The sequence below is a fragment of the Equus asinus genome, chromosome 15 (genome assembly GCF_041296235.1).
Source record: "Equus asinus isolate D_3611 breed Donkey chromosome 15, EquAss-T2T_v2, whole genome shotgun sequence".
NCBI classification, from domain to species: Eukaryota; Metazoa; Chordata; class Mammalia; order Perissodactyla; family Equidae; genus Equus; species Equus asinus.
Genome location: NC_091804.1, coordinates 36,518,847 through 36,538,394, shown reverse-complemented (window position 1 = coordinate 36,538,394; position 19,548 = coordinate 36,518,847). Strand labels below are relative to the sequence as shown.

Below are 19,548 nucleotides of genomic sequence, written 5' to 3'. Positions count from 1 at the left end.
AAGAAACCGGGGGGCATGATGTCCAGACACAGAGGGGATCCTGGCGCCTCAGAGCAAGGCCCATCACCTTATTCCTACTGAGGCAAAAGGGTCTCTGTGCACTTGGGGAAAGCATGGCTATTGGAGGAGAGAGTGGTGTCCAGGGCTGTTTGGTAAAGGTGGGCAGGTTGTGCACTGCACAACCCGAGGGGTCACCGTTCACCTGACAGGCGGCCGTGATTTGTATATTTATTAAAACAACTTCCCAGTTTAATAAATATATGAATCTAAGAGGGAAGCACACCTTTTTATAATTTACACAAAAATACTCTATGGCCTAATAGCAGCCTGGGCAGGTGAACATTAGCAGAGATTGGGTAGGGTGGGAGGAGTTGCCAGGGGTCTCCTGGGAATTGAGGGAACCTCTTCCTAAAATTCAGCGGGTCTTTTTTTTGCCAGGATAAGCACCAAGTGCTGCCGCCCTCTGAATGGTGACACATGGCTTTCTTGACGCCCTGCTACATCTGGGGTAGCCTGCTGGCCATTTCGAACACTACAGAATGATGCCAACAGGGTCTCTGCTCTTGGTAGCCCCCAGTCTAACAGGGGAAGGAGGCAGGACACGTCCAGCCTGGTGCTGGAATCCTGGCAACCAGCCTGAGGAGGCAGCCAGGTGGGAGCGTGGGGGCACCAGCCTTGCCTCAACTAGGCCAGAGCCCTCTGGTCCTCTGTCCTGTGTCCTCTGTCCTGTGTCCAGGCTTCTACGACTCCCCAACTTGATAGTGTGCGGAAGGAGGAGAGTGAAAGGCTAGTGGAACCAGCCTCACTTACAGGCAGGATCTCCATGTTTTAATTTAGGGGAACCTGGGACATTCCCTCCCCCCAGACAATCTACTTCCGGTTTCTCCGTGGATGCCACCACCTCTCTCTTGGTGCGTTTGAAGCTGTTAAGCATTGCCTTTCCCAAATGTGCACATCTCCTTGGGAGACGGAGTTAACTGAGTCCCTGAAGCTTCAGTGTGGAGGATGAAGTTCTTGAAAGCTTTTCCCCTAAAAAGAAGGATTTAGGGTACCAGGGGATCCAGGACAAAGAAGGCGGCATTGATTGGGGGAAGAGGAGGCAGAAAGGGAAATTAGAGTAGGGCGGAGAAGGGGTTTGCTCCGTGGCCTTGTCTGCAGTAGGACGTTGGCAAAGCATTGCTCTGCGTGGTGGGGCTCTCTGGGGTCTCCACTTGTCGTCCAATAGGGCTCAGGAAAAATTCAGAGACACCTCACAGCATGGGTTAAGGTAAGAGGATTTATCGTGTAAATAGTAAACTGAGGGTCAGGGAGAGAGGAAAATGCACAGTCCCCCATTCTCCCATCATGGCACAGGGAGGCATGAGGGCCCCGTTTTGACTGGACTCACAGGCAGGGTAGGTTGCCTTCAGTGGAGGGATCCCCCTCTTTGCTCTCCCTTCTTGTGGGGAGCATGTGAGGTCGACCTCATCAGGAAGGGACACAACTAACAGCCGGGCCCCAGGCAGAGTGGATGAGGGGTGCCTGTGGTTCACAGGGTTTGCCTAGGGGCTCCAGCTGCTCTGAGGATGTTGGGGACCATGGAAGGTACAGCCCCCTCTGCTGAGGAAAGGACCCTGTTCTCAAGGAAGGTAAGAGGGAAGCGCTTCCCGCTGCATGACTTAGCTGGCTCAGTGTCCGGGCACCCCCGGGAGAACTTCTGGACCACTCTGCTCATTGCACCACAGGGCTTTGCTTTGAGCATCCTCTATAAAATGGCGTGAGTGTATCTGTGAGCTGCAGGAGTCATACTAGACGTTTTATTATCATTCATTTATTCGTTTTGGCTACCTGGCATCTGAACATCCTTTTTGTATATGGGAAATCATCCACTGTGTGAACGTCGCTAGAAGGCAGGGCACCTTCTCCCACGAGGAAACCTGACAAGCCAGGGACTCACTCTCTCTGTCCCCTGGCATGGGGTCATGGGCCGTGTGACCTGGCTCAGCTCATCAGATGCCTCTTCCCAGGACTTGACTCTTCTGCAACTGATACAAATGCACAGGGAGAGTGTTTTATTTGCACTCGCAACAGCAGCACTGGTAGCCGTTATTCAGTGGGCGTGGAAGCGGAGACAGCAGCGTGGCATCCAATGTCCTGGGGCAGTGGTGGCAGTGGCATCCCCACCAGAGGGTCCTGCGGTTGATTCCTACTACCCAGCCTACCTCGGTTGCCTCTTGTATTCTATCTTGGTTCTACGAGCCTCCCAATATCCTTCTTAACAAGTCCCCTTTTTGCTTATTTTATCAGAAGTCAGTGCCTGTTGTTTGCAACCAGGAACTCTGGCTGATCCTGAGGCATAAATCTCTAACGCATCTCTGGGCTCTGACAAGCCAAGCTACCAGGATTCTCTAATTCTGAGATTCTTCTCCAACTGCCTCCTAACATTTCTATCAGGATGGCAAACCCAACATGGCCAATCTGAGTTCTTCCTCTTCCCCGTGGACCACTTCCACCCCATTCTGAGCCAAAACCCTTGAGTCATCCCAGTTCTTCTGCCCTCTTCACCCTTCACACCCAAACAGTTACTGAACGGTGAAAGCCATCCTTTCACCTCCACTCCCATCCCTTGCTGGACCAGTGCCTCAGCCTCCTTTCTGACCTCCTGCCTTCAGCCTCTCCCGCTCGCTTCCATTTCTCCAAAGACGGCCCACACCATCTGAGGTGCCCGTGGGGTGGTCACTGTGTACGCGAGCTTTGGACTCAAACTAGATCTGGAGTCAGCACCCACCCCATCACTCCCTAACAGTGCGACCTTAGCCAAGATATTGATTACAGTGACAACTTGTCCCCATTTTCCCAGGACTGCGTCAGTTTTAGTATTGAAAGTTCTGCATCCTGGGAAACCCCACTTATATTGATATTTGTAAATTATTAATTATATATGTTTCTATTTAATGTAAGCTTTGTTTTTGCATCTGTGAGACAAGACCTGCAGTAGTGCTTAACCCACAGCATTGTTCTGGTGATTGTTATAAGGCACGGAAAGTGCTTCTACATAGCAAGGCTAAAATAAATGCTATTTATTTTGAAATATCTTCCACATAGCATCCCATTCTTTTCCTTCACAATACTTCTCACAATTGGAACTCTAGCTATTTGTGATTATCCATACACTGTGGTCTTCCTCACCATGTTCTGAGTAGGCAGATCCCGTGAAGGCAGGACCCACGTCTGGCTTTTTCACTGCTGTATCCCAGAACCTAGAACAGAGCCTGGTGTCCAGCAGGTACCCCACATATTTACTGTGTGAACAAATGAATGGATAATGAGTAAAGACCAGCTTTAACCTCAGTACTCCACACCCTTTGCTGGGGTCTGGCTTTCCGTTTGAGGGAGGTTCGAGGTATAGATTGTTGCTTGTTGGGGTTCTTTGTTGGCAAAAGAAAGCATCTCTGACTAACTAAATCAGAAAAGAATCACTGGAGTTGGAAAGAACCAGAACCAGGATAGCTCCAAAGATCCCCATAGCAGGAAATTACTGGGCAATTGCTTCCTGGCATCCGTGTCAGAATGAATCAGCTCCACCCAGGCCAGGAGTAAGATGGGTGACTTATTGGACCATTGTTCAATGGCTGCCCTTGACAGTTCTATAGGTTGGGCACTGCTAAATTCCCATGAGCATCACTCAGCAGTCCAAATGGATGGATCCGCTGGAGTTGTACAGTGCACAGCCTCTGCGAGTGAATATGGCAGACCTTAATGGGAGTGAGATAGTTCCCCAAATGAAAATTGAAGTGCTTGTTATCAGAAAAAGGTGGTGTGGATGTCAGGAGGACAAAAAAAAAACCCCAAAAAACAAACAAAAATAACCAACAGATGTCCACTTAGGTTAATAGCAGCGGGAGCCTTCAGTTGGGCGACAAAGCTCATCCTGGCAGTTGACAGCTGCAGGCCCGCGCTAATATTGTCACCTAGTGGTCACAGTGGAAACTGCATTTTTCAATATCTTCCTCTTCCCCCTCCTCCGTGCCTCCATCCCACTTTCTCTCCTCTCTTCTCCCCTCTCCTCCCCTCCCCTAGACTTGACTTATTCATCATCTCTGGGAACTGGTCGTCCCTGACCTCTGTGCTGGCCAGGATTGAGCCCCAGAGCTGGGGACCTGGGAAGCTGTAGAACTCAGACCCCATCCCCCTCTCTGTTTCTTTCCCTGTTTTCTTCCTCATTCCTGCATTATTTTCTCCTTTCTTTTTTAAACCTTTTATTCAACAAATGTTTATTGGAGCATCTCCTGTGTGCTGGAGTCAGCCTGAGATCCACTGACTCTGCCATAGATTTAGTGCACGGCGTTCTCCTCTTCTGAGACCCACTTATGTCGTATTACCCAAGTAACTCTGAAGACAGATGCCCATACACACATCAAAGTAAATATGAGGTCATGATTAATTTCATCCCAATAGAGCTATCAGAAAAATCATTGGATGGTGTCATGTCCCCCTCAAAGATATTGAACTTTTAATCCCCGGTACCTGTCGATGTGACCTTATTTGGATCGCAGATGATTCAGTTAAGATGAGGTCATTTGGGTGGACCTTAATCTAATATGACTGTGTCCTTACAGGAAAAGGGCGTGGGAGGATTTGGACATGGAGACAGACACGTACAGAGGGAAGAGGATGTGAAGATGCCGGGAGAAGGCCATCTACGAGCCAAGGAAGCTGAGGCTGTGAGAAGCTGGGAGAGAGGCACGGGACAGAGCTCCCTCACGGCCCTCGGAAAGAACCAGCCCCGCTGACACCCTGATTTCAGACTTCCGGCCTCCGGAACAGTGGGACAAGGCATTTCTGTTGTCTAAACCACCTCGTCTGTGGTACCTTGGTACTGCAGCCCCGGCAAACCAGTACAGATGGCAAGATGGCAGGAATGATTTGAGGACAGACGAGTTACTGCAATGCTAAGGAAATTTTTGAAAAGAAAAGTACTTAATATCAAAAACAAAATTTACCTGTAAACCTGTACCTATAAGTGATAAATATTTGATGTTTTTGTTCTAGTCTTTTCTTCAGTGCTTATCTCAATGAGGACCTTTATGTGTGTGTGTATTCTATATCTCTCTTTACACACACACACTTGAAATTCAAATGCAATTAATAGGCTAAGAATGCCTTTACATTCCTCTTTCATTGTGTGGATCTTTCATGTACAAAGTGGAAAAACTGTTACTTCTTCATAGAAAAATTATACAGATGCACAAGCAAAGCTCTATCTTCCTCCAAAACACTCTAATATCCCATGGATTACCCTTGTTACATTTTGGAGCATATCCTTCTAAATTTTATCTAAATGGTTACAGTCATATCTATTTAAATGTGCATATCTTTATCCAAATATGTATCTGTAAAAGAATTATGCTTTATATATTTGTTTGCGTTTTGGTTTATTTCATTTAAGAGTTTATCACAGACATTTTAAAATTACAAAATATAAACAACCTTATTCATTCTTAGGCCCACACAGCATTCCATTGTGTGCATGCACCAGCACTTACCTAGTTATTCCTGACCAGTGTTCATTTAGGTTGTTTCCTTTCTTTCTATTGTAAACCACGCTGCAGTGAATATCCTTCTATAAGCATCTTTGTGAATGTAACTGGTATGCCGGAAAAGCGCATCTTGAGAAAGAATCTTTAAGAGCAAATTTTAGTCCTCCACTACTCTTTACATTTATTTTCAAGAAAGCTCCCACTGGATAAAATCTCAGCAGCCTCCAGGAGTTTTATGCCTACTCTTAGGTGAATAGGCAGACCTGTAATTGCTTACCACACACACAGTATCTATTTAGTAATTAGACTGCGAAGACCTACATATTAACTCTATAATCTTCATTCAAAGTGAATGAATGACAATAACTTCAACTCTACAATCTTCAATTCAAATCTTCGTTCTCTTCCCTCTCTGGTTGAAAGAAATGCCAGGAAGGGAGGACAGGGCACGACATACCATGTCACCGTATCATGTTATGTAAAAATGCATATAGTTCCCGGGTTATGGAATAGCTGAGCCATGCACACACTTATTTATATAAACACTTTGCCTAAAAGCAGAGCCTGAACAAGGATTTGGGTGCGAGTAGTTTATCTGGGAGGCGATGCCAGGAAGTAGGAATGAGGGTGTGGAGAGAATGAGAGAAAGGAGGAGAGCCAGCGTCAGGGAGTGTTATTAGGGCCACTGATGTAAACAACAGGGAACCTCTGAAACGCATACAGAACACTGTAGAAGAATTCTCCTGAAGGCCTGGAGGCTATGGCATTTATTTATCATTGTGTTTCCTGGTGGAACTGTCCACCATTCCCTCCAAGACCCAAGATCTCTGTCCCAACAGAGTCTAAAGTTGTGGAAAAGGGAAGTATAGATTCTGCAAGTGGGAGTGACGGTGGGAGAGGCCAGTCCTACCCTCATCGCTTCGTCTGTTCACTACTGGGGACACATCATCACGTATCACGATTGGTTCCATGCATATGCCACATTGTGGCGGACAGCACCCACAACCCTCAGGGTATTGTTCAAAAACTTCTGCCTTAGCTGAGCCTTTCATAAGCCACATCACAGGTCTATCAGGCTGATGCCATATATGGTAGAACTAGCGGATCTCAGGGTCATGTGCCCACTGTCACACCTCCTGTGCTATAAAATGGGTCCCTTGGTCTGAAGTGTTATTATGCAGGCTCATGTCAGCAAATCGGGTGTTTTGTAAGTACTCAAATAGTGACACAGATCCATGGTGGTCAAGAAAGCAAATCCACATCGAAAGCCCATGTCACTTTTGGCAAGGTTGAATGCTTGCCTGAACCAGGGTTAAAGGGGTCTGAGGTGATCAACTTTCCACCAGGAGGCCGTTTGCTCTTCTCAGTGGATGGCACCTTATCAAGGGCTCAGTGCTGATCTCTGGGATGACAAGTCAGACGTTCAGTAGCAGCAGCAACAGTAGTTAGATCAGCCTTGATGAGAGGTGACCTATGTTGCTGGCTCATGCATTTACCTCTATCCTTGTTATAATGGCTGCTCAGTGAATAAATAGGCTTCTTGTGCAAGCACTGATGTGGAGGAAGACATCCATGGACTAGTAATTCTGTCCCCCTGGTCAGTGTTCTTTGATGAGCATTTAAATGAAGCACTGTGGGAGGTAGAATGCTAAGGTGGTCCCTCAAGAGGCCTGGCCCCTGTCTACACACACTTTGCTCCAGCTATGCAGTCAAACACTAATCTAGGTCCTGCTGTGAAGGGATTTTGCAGATATAATTAAGGTCCCAAGTAAAATGACCTTAAGACAGGGAGATTATCCTGATGGGCCTGACCTAATCACATTAATCCTTTAAAAGCAGTTTTCTCCAACTAGTCACTAAAAAGGAAGTTAGACATGCTCCTGCTTGCCTGGAAGGAAACAACATTCATGTTATGCACTGTCCATAGGGGCCATGCAGTAAGGAGGTGAGAGTGGAACCTGCTTGACATACTAGCAGGAAAATGGGGGCCCCAGTCCTACAACCACAAGGAAATGAATTCTGTCAACAATCAACGAGCTTGGAAAAGAACCCCAAGTGCCAGATGAGAACCACAGCCTCAGGTGATACCTTGATTTCAACCCAGAGCAGAGAATCCAGCACACCATGCCCAGACTTCTAACCTACAAAAGTGACCAGATAATTACGTTCTCGTTGTTTTAAGCCACTAAGTTTGTGGTAATCTGTTACATAGTCATAGAAAACGAACACAAAGATCTTCACAACATGTGCCCACTCTCATAAGTTCTTCCACACGTCTTTTCCTTGGTTATTCTTGCTTCCAGCCAATCCTTCAATCCTGCTCCTTCCAAGCCACTGATAAGCCGGGCAAGACACGCAAAGTCCCCCACTGACATATTTCCTTTCAGCAGGAACATTTGGATAAAATTTGAATTCTACTGCCAAATGGGTTCAGGGGTGGGTTTATGATGAGGATTATTTTAGGCTGGTTACTGTTAAAAACTGCAGATGAGAAGGAGGCTCTGAGGAGTGGAATTTGCTTGCCCTTTGATGAGAGACATTTGCATTTGTGAAGGAAGTCTCCATCTGTGGGGGGTGTCTCCCTCTCTGCACTAGGAGGAAGCGGGGATGACCTTATCTCTAGAAACTCTTAATGGGGACAGCAAGGACTTAAGTCTTGTTTATTGTGTTTGTCTGGTAACCTCATGTAGCTGACTCCCACCACCACCAACATCCTCCTTTGTCTTTAGCTGAGGAGAATATTTAAGGTGGTGGCTTCTGCCATTTACTTAAGGCAGTTTGATTCTTATCTAAAAGTTATAGGACCACCCAATAACCAGACCCCACCGGCACTGATACCATTTTAACAACTCTTTTTACATATTCTTTCCCTTGTCTTGTAAAGAGATAACTCACATACCTATGCCTTAAATTTAGCCCTACCCTCAACCCATGTTTGCAGCAGCAGCATCTCCTCCTGCCTGTGGGTCCTGTCCCCACACAGCAGCTCTTTACTGCCCATGGGTCCTGTCCCCATGCTATTCCACACTATTCTCTAAATAAAAGAGCACTGCTGCCAGACCTTGAGAGTCCAAGAAATCTTTCTTTCAACTCTTCGGCTCGCCGACCCTGCATCACTTTCATACATTCAAAATATTTATATGGATTCACCAAAACAGGTGAAGGCTTTACTGTATTGATGACGTTCTTCAGCTTTACTGTATTGATTATGTTCTTCGGATTGCTCCTTTATGAGATCTCAGATACACAGAAAGCTGTCTCACATTTAAAACGTTCCTAGGGATTGTTCTGCGCTGTTTTTTCTGACACCGAGTGGGAAAATCAGCAGAAAGAGTAACATATACGGCTCTGGTGTTCATAAGAGAAGTCTAGGAGAAAATCAGGATTTGGGGATCATTAGGATTTTGATGGACATTTCATGGCCTGTAACCTAGGCTTCGGTGAAATTCATATGCAACTTTTCTTTTTGTTTTCATGGTTGAAAGCAATGAACCAAGCTCGCTGATCAAAGCAGAAGCTCTTGGAAAGAGCCCGCCGCTCACGGCGCGGCCGCGGTGCCTCATGGGGAATGTAGTCCGGAAAGGCATCCGCCGACCCTCGGGGAATCCTGGGAAGAGCGACTCCGCGGCCCCTTCTGCGCATGTGCCATCCCTACTTTTCTATCTGTGCTCGGTTTCCGGTTCTCCAGGCCCTTCCGGGGGAGGGTCCTGCAGCCTGTGCGTCGTCTCGCTTCGGCGTCCTTTGCCCGTGGTGTGACCTGAAAGCGACGCGGGTGCACCCACAAGATGGAGGAACCGCGGGTAGGGAGCTCCTAGCCCTCGTGGGCCTGAGGGAGGGGTGGGGCTGGGCGGAGCTGACCTCGGCCCGCGGAGGGTGGACGCGGGCTCTCCCCGCATCCTGCAGGAGGGAAGCCCCGAAGTGGGTTGGCGATGGTCCCGAAGGCAAGGCTGGGCTCCTGACCTGCAGGTCTCAGGGCGGGCTCTCTGCGTGGCCCTTTTTGCCCCAAGAAGGTGCTCTGTGAGGTTGAAAGGTTTGTGCATCCTAGTGGATCTGATTCCAGAAGCTTCGCTGATGCGCTCGGATCTGCAACCTGCCGGGCTGGACTGAAAAGTACTAGGGGGCAGCAGGGAAGGGAACAAATATTTATTATGAGAATTAAATATTATTAGCATCTGTTTATTTTATGCAAAGTACTTAGAAGAATGATGTGAACTGCAGTTGAAGGGAATGGCCAGGGTGCAGATTTGACTGGAAAAGATTTTAGTGAAGGATTTGGCGGGCGCGGTGCCGAGATGTTTGCAGCGTTGCATGAAGCTTTAAGAGCTTGATGTTTGGATTCAGCTCAGGTCCTGCCATGAAACAGCACTGCGTCCCTGGCCATGTTACTTAGACTCCTCTCTTTCCTCATCTATAAAATGAGCATAGGAATAATATTTACCTCATCAGGTTGTTCCGAGGTGAAACGAAATAGCTCTGAAGATCAAGCCCAGAATATAATACGCCCTCGTTAAGTACTCCCTGCTCTCAATGTTACAACGATTTCTAGATCTCTTGCTCAGTTCTCCCACCCAGGCTGTGAAGTTGGCATTACCACCCTTGTTGGAGCACAATTTAAAAACCTCATTTGCAGAGAACTAAAGTGATTTACTCACTGGTGAATGAGTTGAGTTTTAAAACGAGGTGTATTTTACTCCTAGTCTCATGATCTTTGTAATATACGTCCCCTTTACCCACACCCCTTGGATTTTCTCTGGCACAATGACTTGCCTTATGTGTGCCCTATAGCATATATAATATGCTATATATTTTGGCATTCAGACCATTTGACCTATTTTTCCTTAGATCACAAGGCATAATGGAAGCTTGTAGGCTCTTACTGCATCCTGCACTGTTGGCTCACTCCTCAGCAACCCTGAGCCGATTTTAGAAGAGGTCCAGCTCGGCGGGCACTTGAACCTGGGCTCCAAGTGCAGGTTCTGCTAATGGAAGTGTGGCTCCTGGCCCGGGTGGAAACAGAGACTTCGCAGTGGACTAAAAAGCCCCAGGATCACAATCACACGTGGAAGAGCACGCTCCTGAACTGAACCCTCTCCCTAGAATTCAGCATGGAAGCAGCAAAATCCCTGAAAGGAACATGTCCAAGAGTTCCTGGGCCAGAATGTTCCTCTCCAGCTCCTCTCCAGTGTGAGCAAAGTCTGCGCAATAACACCATCTCCAGAGATCGGTGATTATTGTGGCTCAGCAAAGTTTCAGTTCAACCTCCAGATGGAAGATGTGAGCTGAAATTGAAGGGAATGGGCAGGGTGCCCATTTGACAGGAAAAGACACCGGGTTGGAGGATTCGTGAGGGTGTGGCTTGGAGGGAAGGGGTACCAGCCATGCTTTCCTAACCTCTTTGTTGCATTTGACAGTATGACCACCTCCTTGCAATGCACCTCTGATAATTTCTGTTACCACTCACATGATCTTCTTAGCTCTCTAATCATTTCTTCTTTATATCTTTTATGGAATCCTCTCACCTACATTGTTAGCCCATTATTCTGCCTGATTTTTTTTCATTCCCCTTGTGGTTTTAACTTGTAACTCTTTGTTTTACAAATTTGCTTTTACGAATTTACACCGATACAGGTGTGATGTTTCATGATTCAAATACCATGAGCAGCATTGCCATTAGTGATATTTTTCAAAAGAGTGAAAATCCCTAAAGTTCCAATCCAAACCCAATGCAGTGTTCCTTTGATGTCCCTGATATTGTATCCCAGGAGAACTTCGAGTACATAAGAACATGTCTAAAAATACTATGTGTTAAAATGCAAAATGGAATAAGGTAATAGGCTCAGATCATTGTAAACAGAATTTTTCATCTGTAGGACTATTTAGGGTACTAGAAAGCTATCCAAGACTTGGGACATCTATTTCCCATATGGGCCTGTCCTGCATGTTGCGGGATGTCTTCCATCCCCTGTTACCTCTCCCTCCATCAAGTGCCAACAGCATCCATAGAACTTTGACAACCAAAAATGTCTCCACAGGTGTGCAAAATGCCCCTCGCAGAAGGTGTCACCCATGCTGAGATCCACTGCAGGGGGATGGTAATTTGCGTTTCGTTTCCTGAACATGCCCCACATTTTACACTCCTGTTTTCACTGATTGCCCCTTGACTCTGCACCTTTCGTCTTCACATTGATCTTCCTGCCCTTTTACCTTTGTTTGCTGGGCGGCATGCTCGCGTAGCGTTGCAGGCTGTCTCCATCTCTGCGTTCCATGAAGGGCCTGGGCGTCATCTGCGTGTCCACCTCACACATAGCACCGTGAGCCTTCAAGGGCGGGGGCACCTCCTGTGTTGAGCTGTGTGTTGCCCTGTGCTGCTCGTGGTGCCCATCAGTCGTTTGTGCGTGGTCTTGTGCGTGAATCTGGACACTATTCTCCGCTCTGAATGGATGACCGTCCCACTTACCAAGTTGCTTAGAGAGTCGCCTTGAGTGACCAGGTGAATTGACTTTCTTTTTCTTTTGTTACAAACGCCATTCAGTCCCTCACAAAGTGAACACATCCATTGCTCTTGTTTTGCACCTTCTGCCATTAAGTGCGGCTGCGTCTGCCTCAGTGTGTAAAGGGCTCCACTTGTCTGGCTCTCTCTCTCACTGGCCCTTTCTAAGATTTTTGCCAGTCATTCTTTCTAGTCATTAAGACCTGATATGTCCAATGTTATGCCTATAATTATAAGATAACTGCTTATCATCAGAAAGCTCACAGCTTCTTAGGAGGAAGTAATTCATGGAGGAAATAATATGGATAATGTGACTACTTCTAGTTTATGTGTGGGAAACAGTTAAGTGATGATAGAAGGAAGAATGTGGTTAAATTATCTGATAACGTGTGTCAGTATAAAGATGTATAGGGGGTTGAAGAAAGGAAAGATGAGCATCTGGGGTCCTGAGGCGTGTGTGGTACCCAAGTATCTGCAGAGGCGGGCAGGTCACTCCTTTTCTTGCTGCTTTAGGCTGAAATAGTTGTAGACTTACAAAAGAGTTAGGAAAATCATACGCAAAGTATGCGTACCCTGGCCCTTGAAAACCATAGTACATTGATCAAAACCAGGGAACTATCATTAATACGATACTATTATCCGTCTTACTCAGGAATATTTTGCCGATTGTCCCACTGATGTCTTTTCTGGTCCAGGGATCCCGCCCAGGGTGCCACATTGCATTGGTTGTCGTGTCTCCTTGGCTCCTGCGGTCTGGAACAGTCTGTCTTTGTCTCTTGTGACCTTGACACTTTACTGGCCAGTTGCTTTGTTGGGGTCCTTCTGGCCTTCCCTTTTCCTCCTTTGTCACTCCTTCGTCTGACAGGGAGAGACGAGGCTCTCGGGGTCTACATTGTGTTTACTTTGCTCATCTGGGCAGACACATGAGGTTGTTTAAGAATCGCTGGTCCACACGCCCCATGAAGGAGGACTCTCCAGGCTCAAGTATCGAGCGTAGCTCTTCTTGTCGTTAGCCTTAGAATGTGGGCTGAAGCCTCTTCTCCACAGGCACTTGGGTCAGTGCTTTTCCTCCTCATCCCTTCACTGTAGTTATGTTGTTTAATTTAATGTCGTTAGGTTCGTTTGTTACTGTTTGTATTCTGTTTGGGGTTCCACTTCCACATCCTGGTTATTTTAAGTGTCTGTTTGGGGTTATGTGACACTACTGTAGTTATAAAAATCAGACCATGTAGAAAGATATACTTAGAGGAGTGTCACTTCCCCCCAGCCCTTCTACTCGATTCCCATCCTCCATCCTTTCATCTGTTCCCTGCTATCCCCTGAAAGTCACTGATTTCATTAGTTTCTGGTTTATCCTATGTGTATTTCTTTTTGTACACATGAGCAGTTGCATGCATATTTTCTTATATCCCCTTCTTTCCTCCATAAAAGCTGGCATACTGTAGGTATTCTTCTGCACTTTGCTTTTTTTCACTTAAATATAGCCTGAAAATCACTCCATATTGGTTATTGGTTCGTAGAGATCTTCCTCATTATTTATGCCTTCAAATACTGCCTTTTTTTTTTTTTTTGGTGAGGAATATTTGCCCTGAGCTAACATCCATTGCCAATCCTCTTCTTTTTTTTGCTTGAGGAAGATCTCCCTGAGCTAACATCCCTCCCAGTCTTCCTCCACTTTGTATGTAGGATGCCTCCACAGCATGACTGATGAGCAGAGTAGGTCCACACCAGGATTCAAACCCGTGAACCCCAGGCCACCGAAGCGGACTGCGTGGAACCTTAACCACTCAGCCCCTTCAAATACTACTTTTGACCACCACTCTCTCTTCTCTGTCCTCTGAGCTTCAGAACCAAATATCCAACTGCAAGCTCGATGTCTCTGCTTGTACCTTCCACAGACTCAAGCACAGCATCATAAAGAGAAATGCGTTAGCTTCCTATGCTCAGTTCTTGTTTTGTTTTGTTTTGTTTTCCTAATCTCAGTATAGGATCCTACCAGCTGATAATGCAGAATAATCTGGACATGACACCTGCTGTGCACGACCAATCAGTGCCAACTCCTCTCACTCCCCGTCATGTGGGATTGATTCCCTCCCTCCCACCTGCTCTGGAACCACCTGTGCTCATGTCTCACAGTGCTGTCCTAGTTTCCTTCCCCTCTAATTTGACCTTTAAACCATTGCCCATTTTCCTAGAGTTGGGGACAGCAAACGTTTTCTTTAAAGGACAAGACAATAACTACTTGTGGCTTTGCTGGCCATATGGTCTCTGTCAGATGTACTCAACACAGCTGCTATAGCGTGAAAACAGTGTGGATAATATGTAAATGAATGGGCTGGCCAGCTTTGGCTCCCAGGGGGCTGGATGTGGCCCACGGGCTGCAGTTTGGTGACCCTTATACTCTAGAGCATTGCTTCTAAAATACACATTTGATTACAGAACTTCAGTGCTTGCTAACAAATATCTCTTCATGGATTTCCATTATTCACCAGAGTGGTCCCCAGAGTGGAGGAGAGGTGCCCCCCCCAGGAATACACTGGGCTTCTGCTCACCTTGGATTAAACGTGTTCTTTCAGAGATCGCCTTCGTTCAAGGACCTGGCTGTGGACTTCACCCAGAACGAGTGGCAGCAGCTGGACCCGACTCAGAGGCTCCCGTACAGGGATGTGATGCTGGAGGACTACAGGCAGCTGCCAAGAGCGTGTGTCTGCTCTGTGTCTCAAACACATGTTGCATTTAATTATTTAACCTTGAGTGTCAGGGGAGGAAGATGATTTAGGCAGTGGATGTGTGTGTGTGTACACTCACTGCCCCCCCACCCCCACCCTGTAGTTCCTGTCACTGTTCTAGCTTTACTGACCTGTTGCTGGGCATCTTCATCACGCAGCTTCTAAAGCTGTACTTTCTTTGTGCTTCAGCGTCCCTGACGTCCATAGAGCTTGGTCCAAGTTCTGCATCACTTCCCATTAACAGGGCATCACATTAGCAAACCAGATGTGATCTTCAGATTGGAGCAAGGAGAAGAACCATGGATAGTGGAAGAGTTCTCAAGGCGGAACCACTCAGGTAAGTGATAACTGTCAGTGATCACTGAGCAGGTGGAAACCAGAGAAAATGGGCTCCAAGGTGGTTAGTGATCGTGGCAGGCATCTGTGTAATGTTTCTCAGGAATCTCTTTTTTTATAGGCTCCAAACTTTCAGAAGTAATTGAGGACAATTAACTGTCATGCTAGAGATACTTAAAATATTGTTCCCAAATAAATGTACTCCTTCTTTGATTGAAATTTATAAAGATTTTTGCCCCTAAGTTATCTGTCCCCAGAATCCAGCCCCTCTTTCACACACCGTGGACTTTATTTCTGTGGCATTCTCTGTTGCCTACCTGCCACCCACACTGTCATGATACACTTGTTGTATACTCAGACCTTTATAGATCTATCTTAAAAAAATAAATCTTGCTTGATTTGCGTGATCTGTCTGGTTACCTTCTGTTTTTCTCTCCATCCTTTAACTGAGAAATCACTCAGTTTCACTTTGCATTCTCAGCCCCACTAGGGTGGGGACTAGGGTGACACAAACAAGGTGGCTTGGGCACAAAACTTAAGGAGACAGTCACTCTCAAGGTCATGCGGATGCCCTACAGGTCATACTGCCCTCACCGTAGTCCCTACCCTGCTCGGCCCACATTCTCCTTTTGATTTTTTCAAATTCCAGAGTTCCCATGACACTGCCAGAGTTTCAGATTGACCCCTGCTCTTGTTCCTCTGTAGTGGTGGCCGTCCGTCTGAAGTCTCCTTCTCCTCGCCTCACTGTCTCACTGTCGTCCTCTAAGGGCCTGTGTGACTCCCGTCCCCCTTATTCTCTACTGTCAGCCACACTTCAGGACACTTTGTGCTCACTCTTCCCTAGGACTGTTTTACTTTGTCTCTGTCAAAGGGACTTGTATTCTTTCTCGTTTCCTCTTCTTTTCACCCTGTCAAACAGGCTGGTGTGGGTGAGCTTGCTTTTTATTTTTTGGTTTTTGTTTTCCCCCAAATCAAGTAGGAGAGGTTTGCACTTGACATGTCCTTAATCCTGAGAGGCTGGACCTGAAGTCCAGTCCCCACAACAAGGCATTTGTAAGGAATTCTCATTTCATAGCAAATGTGTAAAGACTCACAGGTTATTGTTAATTGTGCTTCTTCCTAGACATCAGTGGTGCCTCAAAGAAGGACAGGGAAATCCAAGGTAGCCATTTGAGGCACACTGTCTTCTCCAAAAGTAGAACACTGATTACAGAGAGAGCTGTTGTATTTGGGGAAACATTTAATCAGGGCCTGAATATTGTTCCCTCAGGAAAAATATGCTACAAATATGATCCACCTGGAAACAGTTTGAAAACTCATTCAGAAGTAAGTCTTGCAAAGGAAAGCTATTTTTAAAAGGTTCCTGATGAATACAGTGGAGGTGGGAAACACTACTCTACTCTAAGGATGAGAAAAGTCATTCTGGAGTGAAAAAATACAAGGATAATCCAATGAGGAAAGCCAGAAGTCAAAATGAGGATCTTATGCTGTACCAGAACATTCAGACTTTGAAACAACCTCTTGACTATAGTAAATGTGGGAAAACCTTCTTCAAAAGGGTAGTCCTCATTACACAGAAGAGGAAGCCAAATGAATGTAATGAGTGTAGGAAAACCTTTTCTAAGAAGTTCACCCTCATTGTACATCAGAGAATTCATACAGGGGAGAAACCCTACGTATGTAATGATTGTAGGAAAACCTTCTGTGTGAAGACAAACTTCACTTGACACCAAAGAATTCACACTGGAGAGAGACCCTATGAATGCAGTGAATGAGGGAAAACCTTCACTGTCAGATCAGCCCTCGTTGTACTTCAGAATATTCACAGAGGAGAGAAATCCTGTGAGTGTAATGAACGTGGAAAGACTTTCTTTCAGAAGTCAGCCCTCACTGAACATTTCAGGTCACGCCCAGGGGAGAAACCTTAGGAATGCAAGGAATGTAGGAATGCCTCCAGCAAGAAATCTTACCTTGCTGTTCATCAGAGAACTCACAGAGGAGAAACCAAATGAATGTCAGGAATGTGGGAAAACCTTCTTCTGTCAGTCAGCCCTCAGTGTGCATCGGAGAACTCATACAGGAGAGAAACCCTATGAATGCAGTGAGTGTGAAAATTTTTTATGTACTAAACCAGCCCTCATTGCACATCAGATAACTCACAGAGGATAGAAATCTTATGTGTGTGGTGAATGTGGGAAATTTTTCTGCCATAAGTCAACACTCATTGTACATCAAAGAACTCACACAGGACCCAAATACCGTGTGTTTAAGAAATGTGGTAGACCATTCTTTGTAAGGTCAAACCACAATGAATGTGAGAGAATGCACACAAAGAATCTTTATGTGTGTAGTGAATGTGGGCACGCCAACAGCAAAAACACACACCTTGTTGAACATCAGAGAACTATGTGGGAGAAACCATATGAATGTAACGAATGTGGGAGAACCTATTGCCGGAAGTCAGCCCTCACTCACCACCAGAGAACGCACACAGGAAAGAGACCCTATGAGTGCGGTGAATGTGGGGAAACCTTCTGCCAGAAATTCTCCTTCATCGAACATCAGTGAACTCACACTGGGGAGAAACCATATGAATGTAATGAATGTGGGAAATCCTCCTGCCACAAGTCAGCCTTCCGAGTACACTGGAGAATTCCCACAGGAGAGAAACCCTATGAAAGTAGAGAATGTGGGAAAACCTATCATCGGCTGTGGACTCTCACTGAACATCAGAAAATACACACAGGGCAGAAACCCTATGAATGTAACAAATGCAAGAAAACATTTCACCACAAATCAAACTTCCTTTTACATCAGAAAACTCATAAGGAGTGACTTCCAAGAAAGCAGCAATTCAAATAATTTACACAATTACACAAGTAATTTACACAATAATTTCATAGGCTAAAATCCTATGAATATGCACAGAGGAGTGAAATCTTATAAATGTAATTAATGTGAGAAATATTCCTGGCATAAATTGACCCTCACCATAACATCAGAGAACTCACACAGGAGAGAAATATAGTGTGTTTAGTAAATGTGGTATAACATTCAGTGTGAGCTGTGAAAATATTCAACAATTCATTCATGTCAAGTGTGCCTCCCTTTTAAAATAATGGAACAAACATTATTTAAGTTAAATTGATTGATTCCTCTCCACGTTGTTACTTGACAGTCTATGTTACCAGGTGTGAGGATCTAACCTTATTTCATTCCAAATCAACACCAGTTGTTCCTACAATAATTAGAAATTTACAATTTCCCAATTAATAGTGTTTGAAACTCTCAGGCTAGACAGGTTGGTTTTTTCTTTTAACTCTGTCTTCATAGTCTTCTAGTAACAGCCTCCAGTCCTTGTATCTGTGGAGGTGGCAGTTAAGAGGACCACCCATGGACTCCATCCTCCTGGTCCCACAGTGGTATTCCACAGATGAGCATTTGATAAAGTGAAGCTAGTGAAAGCCCTTCCTAAGACCTTTGTGTTGGGAGATGGACAGGATAGCTAATATGGGATGCTGAAGCTTCCAGCAGCCAGGTCAAGAAAACAGCAATTGCAATAGGAAAACAAATGCAGAGAAGCAATGAGAATTCTGACGGTGTTTGAATCCAGGACCGTGTTTGTCTCCTTGGTATTCATGTTCCCTCACTTCCACTCACCCATGTTCTACCAGTGGTTTGATTGTGTCAACTAATAAGTCTGCAAATTTTTTTGTATTTTCTAATAAACATGTTCATAGAAGTGTTCTTTAGAATTCACTTATCAAATTCTGAGGAAAAAAGCCTCTGTAATACAAATCAGAATTACATTATAGGTGTGTATGTGGTTAGGCAGGATTGCCTTCCAGATCCTGATTTCCATGACTGAGATTTTTTTCCCCTAAACTCATTCCCAGCCTCTCTGTCACATTAAGCATTCTGCCCCAGGAAGATGAGGTGGGCTTATGTAATTGGTAAACTTGGCATAGATATACATATGTATGTATGTGTGAGTGTGTATGTCTTATACATGTGAAAACACACGTGTATGAATGTATATGTGTGTGAGTGTATACCAGTCTTGCTCTTTTTCCTGGGAAACTTGTTTATAGCCACTTCAAAGGTTTGGTTGCTATTGTGAATGATATTTTATCATCTTTCACTTTAAAATTGTACTCTTTATTGATGGAATTAAAAAAATAATTTTTGTATCAAATTTGTTTCCATTTATCCCTCAGCTTTAATACTTTTTTGCTTGTTCTTGTAAAATTCATCGTTTATTATAAGTGAAACTGGTGGACTGCTTTTTTCCTCCACTCCTTCTGTGTGCTAAAGGTCTGCCCAGCAGCTCTCTGTCCCCTGTGCCTTCTGCTTGCCTGCTTGCTTTGGATTATGTGGCAAAACAGGATTCTGCCTGTTACTGTATTGTTTTTATTTATTGTTTTTGTGTAATATTATACAGATGGAAAAGCCATGTGTTGGGAAGAATTTTTTT

At 45.4% G+C, this 19,548-nt stretch overlaps 1 protein-coding gene across 1 annotated transcript; it reads left to right on the top strand.

The window, feature by feature from the left end:
• Positions 1-9,174: 9,174 nt before the first annotated feature.
• ZNF334 (zinc finger protein 334) lies at positions 9,175-19,269 on the top strand. Its single transcript, XM_070486013.1, is given in 6 exon segments — positions 9,175-9,319; positions 14,586-14,712; positions 14,983-15,075; positions 16,198-16,481; positions 16,484-17,073; positions 17,075-19,269. Coding segments are annotated over 6 exon segments (1,944 nt in total). The 5' UTR covers positions 9,175-9,304; the 3' UTR covers positions 17,910-19,269.
• Positions 19,270-19,548: the final 279 nt, after the last annotated feature.